General features: G+C 33.6%; 1 protein-coding gene across 3 annotated transcripts in view; it reads left to right on the plus strand.

Annotated features, from left to right (window-relative positions):
• VPS13A (vacuolar protein sorting 13 homolog A) overlaps positions 1–20787 on the plus strand; it is a 229239-nt gene that overhangs the window by 197068 nt on the left and 11384 nt on the right. Inside the window, exons 68-69 of one of the 3 annotated variants that reach the window (XM_053575672.1) lie at positions 3722–3833; positions 4014–6964. In XM_053575672.1, the coding sequence (XP_053431647.1) occupies positions 3722–3833; positions 4014–4034 (133 nt within the window). In that variant the 3' untranslated portion in view covers positions 4035–6964. Of the gene's footprint in view, positions 1–3721; positions 3834–4013; positions 6965–20787 lie in introns of those variants that run through there. The other 2 variants (XM_053575681.1, XM_053575663.1) reach the window with 2 other exon arrangements.

The raw sequence follows: 20787 nt of genomic DNA on the forward strand, positions 1-20787 counted from the left end.
ACCAGGAACTCTGGGAGCCGTGCAACCCCATGTCCTCCCTCCTGTACCCTTCCTGCCTCCAAATCGGCCCTCTCATATGGCCAGGGACTCTGGTTAGCCGCATGCCCTCCAGAGCCCTCCCTGCCTCTGCGTGGAGCCCTTCTCCTGGCCAGAGACTGCTGGAGCCTTGGGCCCTCTGTGCCAAAGTCACTGGGTGCCAGGCACTCTCAGAACTGTGTACACCACCCCCTGCCCTGTTCCTGGATCCGGTGTGTCACACTCCGGAGCTGCTCCCACAACAAGAACTCCCTGGCTGGGGCAGCCCCAGAGGAGCTACACAGGGTCACTCCCTACAAAGATCCATCAACAAAAGAGTGATCCTGCTGGGGTCTAATCTTGGAGAGACACCTCTCCAACTCTGAGGACGGCCAGAGGCAACGGTGAAAAACAATCATGAGGCGAAATCAAAGGAAATAATAAGAATAATCAGAGTAGATCAGCTCCCCCAAGGAACAATGGGGCAGACACAGCACAAGATCCCATGCACAGACAAATAGCTGAGATGTCAGAAATCAAATTCAGAATATGGATAGCAAATAAGATCGAATTAGAATTCCAAGCAGTAACCCAAAAGATGTCTCAAGCATTCAAACACCAAATGACCGAAGATTTTGACACATTGAGACAAGAAGTTGCAGCCCTCAAAGATCTGAAAAAAAACAGTAGAATCCCTCAGTAACAGAATGGAGCAAGCAGAGGAAAGCATTTCTGACATTGAAGACAAAGCTTTCGAACGCTCCCAAACTCTCAAAGAGGAAGAGAAATGGAGGGCATTTCAAAAACAGATCACTCTCTCAAAGAGCTCTGGGATAATTCGAAGAAAACCAATATTCACCTTATAGGGATCCCCGAAAGCGATGAAGTGGCCTCACAAGGCACAGAGTCTCTTCTCCATGAGATTATGAAAGAGAATGTTCCAGACATGCTGAGAGATTCAAAATTCAGATAGCAGTTTCAGAACTCCAGCAGGACTCAACCCAAATAAGATATCTCCCAGACACATCATAATCAATTTCACTAAAGTTAATATGAAGGAGAAAATTCTGAAAGCAGCCAGACGAAAGCAACCCATTACCTACAAGGGGAAGAATATTAGAATAACTGCAGATCCCTCTGCTGAAACCTTTCAAGCAAAAAAGAGGATGGTCATCGACTTTTAATCTCCTAAAACAAAATAACTTTCAACCTGGGATCCTGTACCCGGCTAAACTGAGTTTCATTTATGATGGAGAAATTAAATACTTCAATGACGTTCATATGTTGAAGAAATTTGCCACAACTAGACTAGCTCTCCAGGATATTCTCAGACCTATCCTCCAAAAAGACCAGCATAATCCTCCACCACAAAAGTAAACCCACTCAGAAAATTTTGATCAAATTCCAACTTCCACAGTCGTAAAAGGATTAAAAATGTCCACCGGACGCTCAAAAGGCTTATCAATATTCTCAATTAATGTGAATGGTTTAAATTGTCCTCTAAAGAGGCACAGGTTGCCTGATATCTGCTGCATACAAGAATCTCATCTTACATTAAAAGACAAATATAGACTCAAGGTGAAGGGATGGTCATCTATACTCCAGGCAAATGGAAAGCAGAAAAAAGCAGGCATTGCAATCCTATTCGCAGATGCAATAGGCTTTAAACCAACCAAAATAAGGAAGGATAAGGATGGACACTTCATATTTGTTAAGGGTAATACTAAATATGATGAGATTTCAATTATTAATATTTATGCACCCAACCAGAATGCACCTCAATTTATAAGAGAAACTCTGACAGACATGAGCAACTTGATTTCCTCCAGTTCCATAGTAGTTGGAGATTTTAACACCCCTTTAGCAGTGTTGGATAGATCCTCCAAAAAGGCAAAGAAATTTTAGATTTAAACTTAACAATTCAACATCTGGACATAACAGACACCTTAAAACATGTCATCCCAACAAAACTGAATACACATTCTTCTCATCAGCCCACAGAACATACTGCAAAATCGACCACATGCTGGGCCACATCTCAGACCATCATGGAATAAAAGTTGAACTCAATAACAACAGGAATCTGCATACCCGTACAAAAACATGGAAGCTAAATAACCTTATGCTGAAGGATAGATGGATTATAGACAAGATTAAGAAGGAAATCACCAAATTTTTGGAACAGAACAACAATCAAGACACAAACTATCAGAAGACCCAAAAAAATCACATCATAACAAAGATATTTGTACCAGAATATTTATTGCAGCCCAATTCATAATTGCTAAGTCATGGAAGAAGCCCAAGTGCCCATCGACTCATGAATGGACTAGCAAATTGTGATACATGTATACCATGGAATATTATGCAGCCTTAAAGAAAGATGGAGACTTTACCTCTTTCATGTTTACATGGATGGAGCTGGAACATATTCTTCTTAGCAAAGTATCTCAAGAATGGAAGAAAAAGTATCCAATGTACTCAGCCCTACTATGAAGCTAATTTATAGCTTCCATATGAGGGCTATAACCCAACTATAGCACAAGAATATGGGGAAAGGGCCAAGGGAGGGGTGAGGTTAGGGTGGAGGGAGGGCAACAGGTGGGCCCCCACATATGGTGCATCTTAGAATGGGTACTGGTGAAACCTACTAAATGCAGAATACAAATGCCTACGTACAATAACTAAGAAAATGCCATGAAGGGTACATTGAACAGTTTGATGAGAATATTTCAGATTGTATATGAAACCAGCACATTGTACCCCTTGATTGCACTAATGTACACAGCTATGATTTAACAATAAAAAAAAAATAATAATAATACATACAAGCCCAAGTGGAGTGTGAGAATTGTGTGAGTATTTGGACATTGGAAAACAATGTAATATGATTTATAACATTAGTAGATTGAAAAAGATAAACCATACCATTTCTGCAATGATCAGAAAAGAAATTCTTACTGAAAATTCATTGCCTATTTAAGATTTTCAGACTATAACAAGAAAAGATTTATGAACAGACTAAAAATAGAATGAACTTTCTTGGCTTAATAAAGGATGCCTTTGCAAAAGAAAAGAAGAAAATTGCTAGTATCTATACTTAATGGAGAACGCATAAAAGCTTTCCCTATAATGAGGAATGACACAGGATGCCTGCAGTCCCCTTTTGTTTCTAGTACTGTATGGGAGGAACTAGACAACATAATAAAAAGAGAAAGCAACCTAGCACTCTGAGAGGACAAGTGGGTGGATCGCTTGAGCTCAGATTGGAGACCAGCCTGAGCCAGAGCAAGACCCTGTCTCTAAAAATAGCTGGATGTTGTGGCGGGTGCCTGTAGTCCCAGATACTAGGGAGGCTGAGGCAAGAGAATCACTTAAGCCCAAGAGATTGAGGTTGCTGTGAGCTGTGACACCACGGCACTCTACCAACGGAGACAAATTGAGACTCTGTCTCAAAAAAAAGAAAAAGAAAAAGTAATAATTACTAATTCTCTGATTATTATCTCAAAAAAGTCTTATAGCATCTCCAAAAAATTCTTATAATTCTATATTTTTCTAGAGAATGTACATTATGTGATAAAAACATTTAAAATTAGAAAACCTATATAACAATATTCTCTCTAAGAGTTTTAGTAATTGTATTAGTATATTTATGAGTTATTGAATATCTTTTTAATTATGTTGTTGTTTTTCTTTTTTTCTCTAGAGCTACAGAGACTTCAGAAGTAGAGAGTTTGCGACCTCCTCGATTCTTTAATGAAGATGGGGTTATTAGACCTTACAGGTTGAGGGACGGTACTGGAAATCAAATGTTACAGGTAAGTGAAGAAATACTTTACAAATTATTTGATTTTTAAAAGTAGCAGTTTAATGTTTTAAATACATAGAATTATTTGGGCTTTTATATGTTTTGCTTAATTTCATTTATAAGTTTTTTATATTTACTTAGGTTTTAAAGTACATTTATTTACTACAAGATTTTTTTTTCTTTCTTACAGGCATCAAAAAGTTTGATATGAGAACAGTTAATGCATGACTTTGCAAGTGAAAGCCAACAATAGATTTTAGTCTAAAAATTTACAAACTACGTGCAGCTATTTCAGTATTTTTGAGCACAAATAGAAGCTTTTGCATTGGTAACTTTTAATAGGAATTGTAATGAATCTGATCTTTTTATAGGGTATTCTTAGTTCTGCACTGAATTTGTTAGATTTGTTGAAAGCCTATGTGCCTTATTTGCCCTCATAGTTGATGGTGCTTATTTAGCCAATTAGACAATTTCTGTTTGGGATACTTCCTCCTTTTTATCAAAGCACTAGTAGCTTTTATATCAGATATAATCTTCGAATCCAAGTCAGCATGAAGAAGGAAAAACAAAACAAACATTGCTTTTGCAAATTACTCTTGGATTCTTAGGCTTGCTTTTGAAAATGCTCACATGACATGACCTTCTTCCTGCTTTACCGTAGTGTGGTTTATATAGAATTGTATGGGATTTTATAAGCAGTTCACATGAAAACCAGTATCTGTGAAAAAGGAAAATTGGTTTTTGGAATAACAGACAATTTAGACTATTCTTAGTTGGTAAATCTGACTTGTAAAAGTCTGGATTCTGGTATAGGTAACATAGTAATCATACCTACGCTATTCCAGGGTAAAGTCTCTTTTATGGTTTAGATTTGGAATACTAAATTAAATCAATTGTTTGAAAACCAGCAAGGGCTCATTATGTTATATAACCTTGACAATATTCATGGTAAAAAGTAACTCTTGAAATGTAGAACTTCATGGCTTCTGATATTTTAAATATTGTCAAGTTTAAAGAGATCAGTGTAAAGATTTAAGACTAGTAATTTACCTAATGCAGGGTATATATAATACTGCATAAAACGTACTCCTAAATCTTTTTCTGAGCCTTCTAATGAAGGATGGACATAAAGTTCATGTGCAGTTTAAAATAGTTTAACGTAGTGAATTATACATGAACTTTATGTTCACCCTGTCTGTATTAAAAAGTAACCATAGAGTTAATGTGTAATACTTAGTGATTCTGTATGACATTTACAGTGTTTTTAAAGCATCAAAATAATTGTGTATTGAGGTAGAACTGGCAATGTATTGTGAGGTTGTGCTCTGAAGGACATATTATGCAATCTCTATAATGATAGCATTCTGTTGTTATTTGGAAAATAGAAAGATTGCAGAGGTCACCTATGGCTGATAGGATCAAAATATTTATTTCCACCCAATACCTGCTTTCCCTTATTAGAATACCATATGTTGCTAACATTTTTTGGAAACTATTTTAATAAGCATATTCAAAAATAAGGATGAGTAGTGAAGAGAATTTAGAAGTATATCCTCATTATTAATGAGCAGCTTTTAATACACAAGGAAGCTGTGAGACATCAATAATTTCTCATATTTGATAAGATGATTTTCAGTGACAAGTACATTTACTCTATACTTTCATTAATTATTTTTTGTCCTTATCAGCCACAGTACTTAACAATCCATACTTCATCAAAACTATTCATGCAGTATTAGCTGGAACACCTATAGAAATTCACCAGATTTCTTGACATGTTCATAGTTGGCATTATTTTCCTACATATGTAAGAAGTGGGCGGTGGTTTTGGCTGTAGTAGTGTGTTTTTGAATCAAAGCTCTAATGTATGTATTACTAGCAAATTTTCTAAACTATGTGAATACCAGTACTGTGGAAAATAATTAGACAACATGTAAACTGAATTTAAAATTTCATGTGCCTTCATTCTATCTAAGTGATTTGGTGATGGTGCCTTAGAATATGTTTGGTATTTTCAAATGTTTCTCCTTTTATTTTCTTTTTAAAAAATCACTAATTTATATACATCTATATGTAATAATTATTCTTTACCATGATAGTTTTCATGTATTCATAGAATACATTATTGCTATCATCAAACCATTTAATACTTTGAGTTTGTACCAACCTTTGGAGTTGAGTCTTAGGTCTGTTATGTTATGGAATATATATATATATATATATATAATTATGTTATATCCATAATTACAGCCTGAGTCACAGCTGGAAAACCTGCTTTAAAACCTTTAAAATTACTGACTCCTTGAACACGTCATAATTTTTCATGTATTTTCAAGCAGTTTGCCATATTTAACTAACATTTGTGCTTCTTTTTTCCTTTACCATGCTTACAGAAAATTCAGTTCTACAGGGAATGGAATATGACTCACTGTAGCAGTAGTGATGATGATGATGATGAGTCAGATCTAAAACGTTAAAATTCATATGTTCTCTATCATTTTACTTGGAATGTTTTATACGACTGCTACCATAATGCCCATATGTACATTTTTTAGGGAGGTAAAAATACTTCTTTTAAAATGTTTATCTACAGAGCTTCGTAAAGCAAAATGATTGCATTATTTAACCATAGAAAAAAATGTATATTACACCCAAAATAGGACATACTACATATTACAGTATAAATTTGCTTTTATATATTTTAAACCTTTGTATTACAGTTTGTCTCTTAGATTTAATATTTAGAAATATATATATAATTTAAAATGTTCGTTAGTTTTGTTTTAAATTTTCTGCTTGTTAGCAAAAAAATTTTTTTAATGATCTCTGTAAACTTTCTGGGCTATAATGTAATGCCATTGTGTAAAGAAAAAGAATAGTAATAGCCATTCAAATTTTATATTTATTTAGCATTTTAAAGATTTTTGTCAAATTTCTTTTAATAATAATAAACTTATATAACTTGAAGCAGTGTGAATTTGTTATTATATTCCAAAAACATGTAGGTGAAACTATTATTATAAAAAGCAATCAGGAGGTGTCACGGGAGGTTAGATAATAATTAATACTCTGAGAACGAAAAAACAATGGTCATTTTTTCCTTTGGTTTGCTTTTTATTGCTTAATTTTACATAACTTTCTGCAAAACAGGAAACAAATTGTTTTTTAGTCTTATATTTACTTATTAATTTGGATATCCATTTACTATATTCCTGTTATAAAATGATAGAGATTAATTCAGGACATTAGAAAGATTTTTTATATAAAACTTAATTTTGTATAATTTTTCTGACTAATGTTAGGAAAAATATTATCTATGTCTCTGAAAGATCCATGAGTAACTCTATTTTATGTTTTGTGTCCTGAACGGTGTTTTTTTGTTTTAATTTCAACTTGGATGAAACTGTTCTATTTTTCTAGTATATCAAATGTACTTAAAAAAAAAAAAAAAAAAACTTTGAAAAGTGAATGATTTTTAGTAGTTATAAAGTATTGAGCTTCCCACCTCCAGAACAAAAGGTAAAAATTAATCAGCTTTTTGGAAATTTCTACCTGCCTAGTATTCATTCAGATTAAATAGAAATCAAGGTCATGTATACTAGGACTGAGAAATAATGTTTATTATTTTCATCATAGTAGGATTCTTATATTTTTAGAATAAGTAACTAGAAACAGTTAAAATAGAGACTGAATTTATACCTTCTTCTTTCTCACTGTTGGTCAAAATCAAACTACTACTTCTAGAAACTAGAAAGAACACAGGCTGTAGTTACATATTGTTTACGCCTGAGTAGGGAAGGGTCTGGACATGCCTCCTGGCTTCTTAATTCCAACTCTGCTAGGCACAAAAGCCTTTTTAAAAAAGAAAATACTGAACTAATTGTTTGCAAGACATTGCAAGAATTTCTTGGGGTTGGTCTATGTGACACTGAATTTATCTAGAAAAAGTTATTTCAGCAGTGACTTAACATTCTAATAAAAATATTGGAGCATATCTTAATATTCAGTACTCCAAAAGAATATTGGAGTTAGGATTGTGTTCATTTAAAATCTTAACAGTAAAAAGGTTTTAAGCGATATTCTAATAACTAGTAAACTTTGCTCATGTGGTCTTAGAGTTCCATCATTCTTCATTCATTATCCCTTAGAAGTGAAATATGCTCCTTAGCAGTATAATTGCCCTTGTTCTGTTTCTGCCACAATGAACTTATCTTTTCAAGTTTCTTTCACAAGTATTGATTATTTTTTGAGTATTGTAAAAAAAATAAATTTGTTCCTTTATTAGAAAAAAATGTAAGGCTGAGAATTACTGTCTTGATTTATGCTATTTTTTTCTTGATGGATATACAGGAAAACCCAGACAAAAATATTTTCTTTTTCATTATCAAATATATAGAAAATAAGTTCACCTTTAGGATTTTAATGAGATGAGCTGTTCTTTTGTTTATTAGTGGCTCTATAATTACCTGGAACTTAATGGTAATATCTAATAGGAGAGTCTAGTGAGAACTGTACATTTGAAATTGATACTGTAATACCACATTTTTTCATATCCTTTAACTTTAAGTTCCATATTTCTGTGTGATCATTGTTTATGTGCAGAAAATGGAAAGGAATATTCTTTCTTCCTTAAGGGAGTGAGTACCTTAGGAATTCTTTATTTTCCTTTGTGTCAGCTTCACACTTAAATAACATTGAAAACTGGCAGGAAGAGAAAATTGTGAACATACTGAAATTGTGGACAATCATGCTCGTGGCTAAATAAGTTTACAAGAGCTTAAATGAAATTAACTTATACTCACATTGGATATATGGAAGTGTCAATCCAGAATAATATTACTAACTTTTAATATTCCTTATAGAGATGGAAGTCAAAATAAATTTCCATTCAAAACACATATCATTGATGCACTGTTGATTTTAAGGTCATGTTATTAAAATGTATAGTTAAAACCTTTGTAGAACTATGAGTAAGACATCAATATTCAGTATGGAAAGAAGGCTATTTTAGCTGTGTCTCAAGATCATGTGCACTCATGGAAATGACTGTGATCATAGCTACTGATTTGTTTCATTTACCTCCTGTAATTAAATTCTGCAATAAATAAACTTTGCTATGGTGATGAGAGGAGAACAGAAACAATTATCTAAAGCATTATTGAGTACTCTTCGACTATATCTTTTAAGTTTCAGGGTTTTTTTTATAGATTTCTTGCAAATGCATTTATAGTAGCTCCAAAGTGTCCAAATAAGATGATGTTAAGTGTACATATAAATCATTAATTTAGAAGTAATAATTATGATGGATTTGTAAAATTGTCAGTTTTGCTTACTCTGTTCTTGTACCTTTGGGGTAAATGGAGATCAGTTAAAAATTGAAAAGATTGTTAATTCATTTCAGTGAATGAATGTCTTAATTCAGGAAGTACAATGAGTATGATCAACACGGTTAAAACATTATAGAAAGTTTTGAATGAGGCTTGGCGCCTGTAGCACAGTCGTTATGGCACCAGCCACATACACCAAAAGTGGCGGGTTCAAGCCTGGCCTGGACCAGCTAAACAACAATGACAACTGCAACACAAAATAGCCAGATGTTGTGGCGGGTGCTTAATCCCAGCTACTTGGGAGGCTGAGGCAAGAGAATCGCTTAAGTCCAAGACTTTGAGGTTGCTATGAGCTGTGATGCCACATAACTCTACCCAAGGTGACAAAGTGAGACTCTGTCTCAAAAAAAGGAAAAGTTTTGAATGAAAGAATAAAACATGATTTCAAATAGGTCTGTGTTAGGGGACTAATGATAGCAATTTATGATTTTCATACATATAGATTTATGATTTGGTTTGTTTTGGTGTGGTAGGACATTTTCATGTTCATAATTATCCCTCAATGTGATAAATTTATTTAGCAATTATTCCATACCAAATATATATAGCAACAATGTATCTCCAGATACCAATTTTAAAACAAATGTTAACAATTTTATAAAGAAAAAATACTGACTTTTAATGTAATCATTTTTGCCTATGCATATTCTAAGCAATGAATTGGTAACAAAAATTTTACTAAATTTCATTATGCCATTCCTCTGGATCTTAGAGATTCTCAACTATGTGAGCATTCAAAATATAGTCATTATTTGTGTGTTTTACAAACAAATAATCAGGACAATCACAGATTTAATTTGTCTTAGTTGGGCCTGTTATATTTTATGTTATAAATTATCATTTATTAATAACCTGTTTAACTGCATTATGTTTATAAAGGTTTTTCTGAGTGTGTTCGATACAAGTTGGCATTTCTGTGAATTAAAAAATTCAGAGGTCCACATTTCCATGGAAAGAGCTAAACCTGTTACCAGTTTGCTGACATTATCAGTCTGTAATTTTAGTATTTTATAGAAAATTGGAAAAAGTTTCAGAAATTAATAAAGATTCTTTCCTGCATCATTAAAGTAATATATGCTCATTAAAGAAAAGTAGGAAGCTATTGAAAAAAGTTATCCTGTCTCCCCACCACTTATGGTGTATTTCCTTTTTGAAATTTTTATGCATATGGTTATGAGCAAAATATATAAATTGCCATTTTTTAATTTTTATTTTACTCTACATTGATATCAACAGCATTAACTCTAAAGATTAAGAAAAGCATCCCATTCATAGTCTAGTCCCCAGTGTGAGAAACCTAGTCATTATTTTTGGAGCACATAAATAACCAGCAGATCTTTTTATTTTTATGGCTGATGTAGAAACTTTTTCTTTTTCATTTTCATTGAACATATTTCTACCTCTTCACTCTATACCTTTTAAAAAAAAATTCTTTCCTTTAAATACATAAATCTCAAAATCTGTGGGAGTGGGTTATGTATGTCTCTTGTATTGTGTATGAATATTGACAGCTGAATTGTCTCATGGGATAGAATATTCTCAACCATTTCAAGTATTTATGAATTTTATCTCGGTAGTCTTGAATCATTTACAAAGATATAGTTGTCATTATGTAAGTTGTTGTAGAAGGGAGGCTGTTTTTGTTTGTTGTATATTTCTTTTCTTTCAGAAATTGCAGATGTTTATAATTAGCCTCAAACACTGCCATAATAGCAATTGGACGATAATTGCCTTCAGCCGACGTGGCCTTTCCCTTTACCTCAGGAGGAGGATCACAGCTAATCTGGAAGAAAGGGCTTACTGTAGCAATCAGATCACCAGGGTAGTGCTGAACACTTGCGGGCTTCATCTGAAATTTTGAGTAAGTGGAATAGAACTAGGAAACAAAGGCTTATTTGCTTTCCTTCTTCATTTTATAACTCTTCCTCTTCAGAAGGATACTTCTGAATAGGATGAGAAAACTGAAGAGAGTCAAATTTTGTTATCCAGGCAAATTAGAGTTCTCAACATCTCAGATAAGGCAGATCCCATGGAAGGGATTGCCTGTCCAACTTGGATACAGTTCCCATCCCTCACTTGTTAGTTTAGCAGGTGTCTCTTAGTCTTTGGCACATCATTTTCAAAGTTCTGGGCTATTGAACATTTAACAGCATGTACCCCTGACTTTATTTAGGAGCAGTGGAGTAGTTCACCCCCGCTTAACCCCTTCTAGTATCACATAAAAATACTTTTTATTGTATGATTTTGCAATTAATTATGTCTTCTGTAATTAACGGAAGTGATATCCTAGTCACTTCTTATGATGACTCTTGATATAAAAGTAAGAGTAATAATAAATTTTTGGTGAAAATTTATCACTGTAAAAGGCCTCATTCCATTAGGGGAGGTTCAGGTTTTCTCTTCAAGTGTAAAATAAATTTATTCTCTTTAATTCAGTAACTTGAATGAGACTAATTTGATTTTTAGCTCTTTAAAGTTTGTCATTATTGCACCCCTTAAGTTTGTAAATATATTGACAGAGGGTAAATACTATTATAATACTAATTCAGTATGTTATAATACTATTCAGTATATTTCAGAATTTCTATAACATTAATAGAAATTCTCAAATGTTAAGCTCAGATGTATTTAATTTGATTCTTACCCGCTTTTTACCAAGGTTGTGTAAATACAGCTAGCACTGCAGTAAGTAAAATTAGTTTAGAAGATTTTTAGCCTTAATTAAGCTAACGGTGCTGAATTCTGATATGAGACTCAACTCATGACTTCTCTACTGATATTTTAGAGCTCTACCTAATAACATAGTTATTTTGAACAGACACAAAGATTCTTAGTATAAGGTGAGTTTAGTAAAGTTCATTCAAATGTGTGTGTGCGTGTGTGCGTGCGCGCGTACAAACTGACAATATTGTTAGAAGGTTAGTATAAGTTATGAAAAGTCTGTTTTTTCATTGGCCAAATGACCTGTGAATGAAAGGATTTGCCTCCCAAGTCAAATAATTTTCATACAATAATTGATTTGAGACCTCTTTCATTCGTCTAAGAAACAAAATTTAATGTCACCTCTGAAAGAAACCACCCCGTGTTTGTCTTATTTTTTGTTTTTGTCAGTTAAGAGTCTGGTTATAAATTCTAATGAAATTGATATCCTAGTCACTTCTTATGATGACTCTTAATAAAATAAGAGTAATAGTAAACTTTTGGTGAAAATTTATCACTGTAAAGGGCCCTATGAGAATCATTGTGAAATGTAGACATTTCTGTGGTACTTCATGTATGGAGTAGTTGTTAGAGATTTCACAAAGACACAGTGTTGGAATACAAATATGGGAGACTGAATATTTTATGTAAAGTTAACCATTCTGGAATAATTACCTGCCTACTTTGAATTTACAGTTGCCAAAGAATAAAATGTATGATTGTGTATGTGTAATTGAGCTTTTGCTGGCTTGATTTGGTAGAACAGTTTATATGATTTCAAAGAATAACACTAATGCCACTTGTTTATTTGTTCTACAAGTTTTTATTAAACTCTTTGTTCATTAGGCATCAGACATTTTTCTAGCTGTTAGAGTTGCAGCCCTGAAGAGAGTAGTCAAGAGTCCTCCTCATCCCACAGGAGCTGTAATTGTAGTTTGCCCTCTTCTGGTGATGGGGGATAAAAACGTGCCCTGTTAGGGGCCAGCCCTATAGTGTCAGATCTTCCAAGTCTCCTTCCTATGTGTTGTTTAGCTACTACATACAAGGCTCCAAGAAATAGTCGGAATCAAAGACGTGTAAAATATGAGCTGTCTTCAAAAGAGATAAATAGCCCTAGATATTACATGAAATTGAAGCGTTATAAGAAACATGATACAGCTGGGGTTATCTGAATGGGAATGGATTCAGTTGGACCTGAATATGGAACTGTTAAAATGGGATTCCGCTGCTTCTTCTGGAATATGTATGGTTCTTCTGTGCTAGCTCTTTTTTTTTTTTGCCTACAATTTCTGGCTGGGGCTGGGTTTGAACCTGCCACCTCGACATATGGGGCCAGCACCCTACTCCTTTGAGCCACAGGCACCTCCCTGTGCTAACTCATTTTGATAATAAAAATTATTTAAGATACAATAATACCTTGTGACGGAGGGCCTAGATTCTGGAGCCACATAAACTGAGTTCAATTTCAGCCTTTTACTAACATTATTATCTTTTATTATGTTTATCTGACCTTAGTTTCCAGACTACAGAATGGAGATAATTGTAGTATCTACTCCGTGGTGTTCCTGTGATTAAAGCAAATGAGGGAATATATAGAGAGCAGTACCTCAAAGTGATTGCAAATTCAGTTCCAGTTCCAAAGCAAGTCACGTGAACTTTTTGGTTTTCAATGCATTTACAAGTAGTAGTCACACTATATTGTAAACTATCATGTATACAATAGCATTGCATCTGAAAAGTCAGCCAAATATGGCAGCTTACACCTATAGTCCCAGCTGCTCAGGAGGCTTTAGGGGGGCTTAAGCCCAGGACTTGGGGCTATAGTAAGCTATGATCCTACTACTGCTCTCCAACCTGGGCAACAGAGCCAGACATCCTCTGTTTAAAGAAGTAAATAAATACATTATTGGAAAAACGCTGAGGATAATCTAAGCCTGCAACAAGTCATAGTCTTTTTGTATGCCTTAATATTGATGGCTGCTGACTGATCAGAGTAGGCATCACTGAAGGTCAGCATGACTGGCAATTTCTCAAGATACGACAGGTTTGCCACATTGATTGACTCTTCCTTTTATGAGAGATTTCTCTGTAGCATATGATAGTTTGATAGCATTTTATCAATAGTAAAACTCCTTTCAAAATTGGAGTCAATCCTGTCAAACCCTGATACTTCTTTCTCAGCTAAGTTAATGTGATATTCTTTTTTATTATTATTATTAAATCATAGCTGTGTACATTAATGCGATCATGGGGTACCATACACTGGTTTTATAGACCGTTTGACACATTTTCATCACACAGGTTAACATAGCCTTTCTGGCATTTTCTTCATTATTGTGTTAAGACATTTATATTCTACATTTACTAAATTTCACATGTACCCTTGTAAGATGCACCGCGGTTGTAATGTGATACTCTAAATCCTTCATTGTCATTTCAACAGTGTCTTCACCAAGAGTAGATTCCATCCCAAGAAACCACTTTCTTGGCTATTACAAAAGAAGCAACTCCTCACCTGTTTAGCTGTTACCAGGAAATGGCAGCACTTCATTCATGTCTTCAGGCTCCACTTCTAACTCTAGTCATCTTGCTATTTTTACAACATGTGCATTCACTTCTCCACTCAAAGTGGTCCCTGAATGTTGGACTCATCTTCTTGCAAACATTTGTTAATGTTGATATTTTGACCTCCTCCCAGGAATCACAATGTTCTTCATGGCATCTAGAATGGTAAATCTTTAATTTTACATAAAAATTAAAAACCAGACCCATCAGAGGAGTCACTATTTATGGTAGCTAAATAGTATTTTTTTAATTATAAGACTTAAAAGTCACAATTACTCCTTGATCCATGAGCTTCAGAATGTATGTTGTTTTAGGAGTCATGAAAACAACATTTATCTCCTTATACATCTCCATCAGAGTTCTTGGGTTACTGAGTGCATTGCCAATGAACTAATATTTGAAAGGGATCTTTTTTTCTGAGCAGTAGGTCTTAGAAAGCAGGGAGCCTTAAGATACTCAATAAATTGTCCTGTAAACAGATGATCTGTCATCCAGGATTTGTTGTTTCATTTGTAGAGCACAGAGTAGATTTAGCATGCTTCTGAAGGGCCCTGTGATTTTTGGAATAGAACATTGGCTTCAACTTCAAGTCACCAGCTGCATTAGCCCCTAAACGAGAGTCAGCTTGTCGTTAGAAGCTTTTAAGCCAGGCATTGATTTCTCTCTACTTACAAAATTCCTAGATGGCATCATCTTCCAATAGAAGGCTGTTCCTTCCACATTGAAAATCAGGTGATTTGTGTGGTCACCCATATCAAGGATCTTGGCTAGATCTTCTGGATAACTTGCTGAAGCTTCTACATCAGGACTTGCTGCTTCACTTGGCAGTTTCATGTTATAGAGATGGCTTCTTTCCTTAAACCTCATGAACTAACTCTCTGCTACCTTCCACTTTTCTGCAGCTCCCTCACTTCTCAGCCTTCATAGAATTAAGAAAGAATAGAATTAAGGCCTTACCCCCCTAGATTAGGCTTTGGCAAAGGGAATATTGTGGCTGGTTTGGTTTAGTATCTAGACCACTAAAACTTTTTTCATATCAGCAATAAAGCATTTTCTTCTCTTATCATTTGTGTCCGGACTGGAGTAGCATTTTTAATTTCCTTCAAGAACGTTTTCTTTGCATTCACAGCCTGCCTAACTATCACAAGAGGCCTCTTGTTCAGCATGTCTTAACTTCTGACTTGATTTCTCACTAAGCTTAATCATTTCTAGCTTTTGATTTAAAGTGGGAGATATATCCCTCTTTCACTTAGACACTTAGAGACTATAGTAGGGTTATTAATCAGTATTACTGTGTGTCAGGAAATAGGCTCAAGAAAGGGAGAGTTGGGGAACATCCAATTAGTAGAGCAGTCAGAACACATTTATTAATTAAGTGTGTTGTTTTCTAAGGGCATGTTTGTAATGCCCCTAAATAATTACAAGACCACAGATCACTGTAACAGATATGATAGTAATGAAAAAGTTTGAAATATTGCAAGAATTACCAAAAGAATTATAGAGAGACACAAACTGAGCGGATGCTGTTAGAAAAATGGCGCTGATAGATTTGATTGACGTAAGGTTGTCACAGACCTTCAATTTGTTTTAAAAAAAAGAAAAAATGCAACGTTTGTGAAGTGTAATAAAGCGAAGCACACTAAAGAAGGATATGCAGGTAATTATTAGAATGGTGCCTAATAAGAACTGTTGTCATGCTTTATTATTCCATATGAATACCAGTTTATGCTAGTTCTTAGTTACCATTATTTAAATGCATCATTCCTCATTTGTTTCCTCTTTGTCAAGATAAAAGAATCTTACTTTTTTTTCCTTTCAGAATTAATAGAATAATTTTTCACACACTAATTGGTTAACATTGGAAACTGTCTTACACTGCTCTGAATTATGCGGTATTTTTATAAATGTTACTGTTGTGTTCAGGTATACGTAGTACGCATATTATGAATCAGTAAATGTTGATCAGTAGAGATCCTGCTAAAATTGCTTTAGTGAGACTTTTGTAACTATGGACCTTCATTATTCTTGACACACCTGCTCAGGCTCTTCTAGAATGTATTAGGCAGGTTAATAGATGGTCTGCTGACATCAGTGCATATAACTATTTTATGATCATAATTCCATCCTTTCTCTAGGCTGTTTTGGTCACCCCAATTGGCAACTGCTCACATTTCTTAAGCTGGGATAGTTTCTTTCACTTGATTTCATGCCAGAGACACTTAACTTCCCTGCCTGAAGCTGTCAGCATAGCCTGTGCCTGTGCTTTGGCTGACAATCATATAGCTCATTAGCATGAGAAGAGAGCAAGGTCTGAGGGGTAAATAAGTTCTAGTTCCTCTTGAGATTTGATAACACAGCCAGTGAGATTTGATTTTTATTGAAACTAACTTGCCTTACACGATAAACAGTCATTTCTTTACTCTTGATTACATTTAATCTATTATACATGAAATCATTGAGTTCTGAGCTAATAATTTCTGCTGTATTTGATCATAAAGCTACATGGAATACCTTTTTCCGGTCTATGTCATGCAAGTCTGGGATTTGAAGTAAATTAATAAAACATTCTTTATTCCTAAACCTTAATTAGATACATAACTCTTAAGGAAGTTATACTTATCAACAATGCTTTTTTCTGTAGATAAGATTGTTTTGAACAAGTTGTTTATTTACTTCGTACATAATTGAAAATGGCAGCATTTACGATTTTATAATTAACTCCTGAATTTTCTTGACTGTAAAAGTACGCTTAAATTTTGAGTAACATCTATTCATAAGCTTTTCCTTTTGCTGTCATCTTCTGACTATTCAGATCAACCAATCTATAGAACCATTTGTTACCTAGCAGATTTGCTTGCTTGATAGCATTTGCTCTTTATCTTTTATCCAGATGAATTTCATATTTTTTAAATCCTCCTTTTTTTTTTTTTAATTTCATTCATACATCTATGAAACACATGTTTTTCGAAAGAGATTATACTTTGGTTTTGTGTTTTGCTAAACTACATGTTCTTAAACCTTTAACCAATTTTCTTAAATACATTTCCTGTGAATGATTAGCACCATTTTTAATTGGGCTTTTGTTAGACTTAAAGCCTTCCGTCTTAATGATTTATCTTTTTATATTTTGCTTTGTTTTTTTTGAGAAGTATTTTTGTTAATGGAACTCTGCTACTTTATAACATTTAGATGATTTCAGAGAATTAGAAATGTTTTCTGTGTGATTATGGCTATTTGGATAGGAAATGTGGATATTTCCAGGGTATCTCCAATACTATCCTTCAAGTTCTGCTTTCATTGTGTTTCTAAATACATGATTAATTTGGTTTGAGTTTATTTACATCTAATAAAGTATAGTTTACATATTCATCTTTTCTGAATGCAAAGGGAACCTGTTTATCAATAACCATACATTGTAACTGTTTCTGTGGATTCTGACAGTTATATATAATGATAGTTTCCTTTGTGTTTCTCTTAGAACATTCTTAAACAGTGATAGGTAATTCAAATAAACTCTTGATGAATAAGGCAAAAACTGTTTTTTCTTTAACCACGAAAACATATAAATGAAGCTAACATGCCTAAAGTATTGGCTATAATAATTTCTTGATATTTCAACCAAATCTTGATTTTTTTGTAAATGCCCTCTCAGGGGTGTCCAGCCTGCAGCCCACAGGGCTAAAGCAAATTATTTGAGGACTGTCACACACATCTGTGGTGCTGGATATCACAAAAAATAACGCACAGACCTTTTCTTTTGCTCATCAGCTTCCATTAGTATTTGTGTAGTTAATTTGTGGCCCAAGACAGCTCTTATTTTTCCAGTGTGTAGCAGAAAAGAGAAAATGTTGGACACCTCTGACAGGTAATTCCTAAGTCTGATTTTGCTAATTCTTCATTTATTTTAAAGAGTATCGCAAATGATTTTAGTAGAACCATTCATACCTGGCATCTGTTTGGGGTAAAGGAAGGATAGGGTAGAAATTGACACTAAACTGTTTGACACTGTTGACCTAGAAAAACTCCAACCAGTCTGAGCTCCTTTATCAGGCCGCCTCAACAATTGCAGCATCCAGGGATATCAGAGATATATTTAAGGTATCATGGGGAAAGTGTGACTGAAGCCATAAGAAGAGGCATAAGTTAATGAAAAGTACTGGAAGTAGAAGTGAAGAAACCAATTTTCTGAGCCCCATTTGCAACTAACCCCCAGCAAGTATCTTATTACATGAGATTATTGTGAATGAAGATTTAGATCAATTGATTAGAAACTTTACCTGATCCTCAGTTTCTTTATAAGTAGAAGAAAAAGATTGGTTTGGATAAACAGTAACATTTTTTTTCAGATCTAAAATTCTGGGTTTTCTATATAAAATATATAGTGATTTGAAAAGTATAAATCTTCATCTATAATATATTTGTAAGGTCAAATAATTAGAAAATTATGGCTAAAGCATGAAAGTTGTAAACTCTCTAATACTTCTTTGGATTTAAGTTTCAAAATTTTAGATTCTGCTAATAATGTTTTTATTCCATATTCACATTTGTAGTAAAGACTGGCCAGCAAGATTTTGCTGTACAGAGAGTTATGTTTCATGTATATTCAAATATATTTGCTCTTTTAACAAAAGATACAGTTGATTATGTTTCAAAACACACTGACTACTATGATCATAGTGTTCATTTATCTTTCAAGTGTGGCATTTAAGGTTTTGGATGAACTCTAGAAAGAATTGTATGAATTAACTTTTTTTAATTTTTTTTTTTTTAGCTTTTGTTTAAGCTTTGTGACCATTAAAATTGAATTAATTGCTTATATGCTCAGGTTAGATTTAAGTTGGGTCTAAAAGGTGGAAAGTGATAAGAGGTGGGCTCAACTCCAATGCTCAGACTTAATACTGAAATAGAAGCTAGATACTTGGAGTGAATGATAGATCTCAAATTATTTTAAGGTTAGGATCTATTAATGGGATATGTAGACTCTTGACTTCTATTTATAGTGGTGGTTTTGAGGAAGTCATATGTATTTCTTCATTTTAAAACTTAACCATATGGAATAGAAGAAAGACTTTGTAAACCAGTTTCTTTTCAGATATCAAAAAACTGAAATAGAATAAAAGGACATAAAGTTAAAAGTTTCACTTTCACCTGAAGTTTCATTACCTTTCAGAAACCTAGAGATCATTGCTATTAGCAGATTGATGTGCACCCTTCCAGAAATTTCTTATTCACATACAAGTGCTGCTTTTCATTTTCCCTATATGTTCTGCTCAGTAATATAATTTCTTTTTACTTATTATACATCTTTCTGTATCAGTACACATAGATCTACTTTTGTTCTTTTTTATGACTTCATAATGTCCTCTTGTATGTTTACACTATATTTAACTAGTCCATTTTGATGAATATTTTGATTTTATAATTTTAACATAATATTTCTGTGAAGCTTCTTATATGTATATCTTGGCATAAGTTTGCATAAAATAAATTCTAGCAGTGGAATTGCTGAATCAAAGGATATGCTTAATTGACTTGCATTTTCTTAATTTTGAGTTAAGTTGAATATTTTCTTATTTTTAAGATTTTTTTGGCTGAACTTCTTGTTCATAGTGTTTAAACATTTTTCTATTGGTTTGTTCATTTTTTTTCGGCTGCTGATTTATTCAAATTTGTAGAATTTTCTATATTATGAAATGAGCTCCGTATCTCTGTATGGACAGATATTTTCCCAATTTATTTTTGTGGTGTTATTTTACTTGATTTCTATTTACTTATTGTTTTGTTGTTCATTAGTGTTTAATTTCTATGTACTTAACAAGTTTTTTGTCATGTTTTATGGACTCTGTTAAATTTTAGCCTTTCTTGCTTCATGATTATTAAGATAATACTTTTTCTAGTACTTTGCAGTCATTTTATACATTTTAATCATTGATCTATGTAGAATTAATTTGGTGTAAAGAGAGAAGTAAGGATCCATCTTTTTTTTTTTTTTTTAATTAAACCATAGCTGTGTACATTAGTATGACCGTGGGGCACCATACACTTGGTTCATAGATCGTTTGACACATTTTCATCACATTAGTTAACATAGCTTTTGTAGCATTTTCTTAGTTATTTTGCTAAGACCTTTACATTCCACATTTACTAGGATTCACATATACCCTTGTAAGATGCACCGCAGGTGTAATCCCATTAATCCCCCTCCTTTCCCCCTCCCTCCCACCTCCCCTCCCTTTAGGATCCATCTTTACTCAGTGAATTGTCTTAAAACACAATTTATTTGATAGTTTGTTCATTTATTTACTAATTTGA

Source organism: Nycticebus coucang, chromosome 2 (genome assembly GCF_027406575.1).
Source record: "Nycticebus coucang isolate mNycCou1 chromosome 2, mNycCou1.pri, whole genome shotgun sequence".
In the NCBI taxonomy this organism is placed as follows: Eukaryota; Metazoa; Chordata; class Mammalia; order Primates; family Lorisidae; genus Nycticebus; species Nycticebus coucang.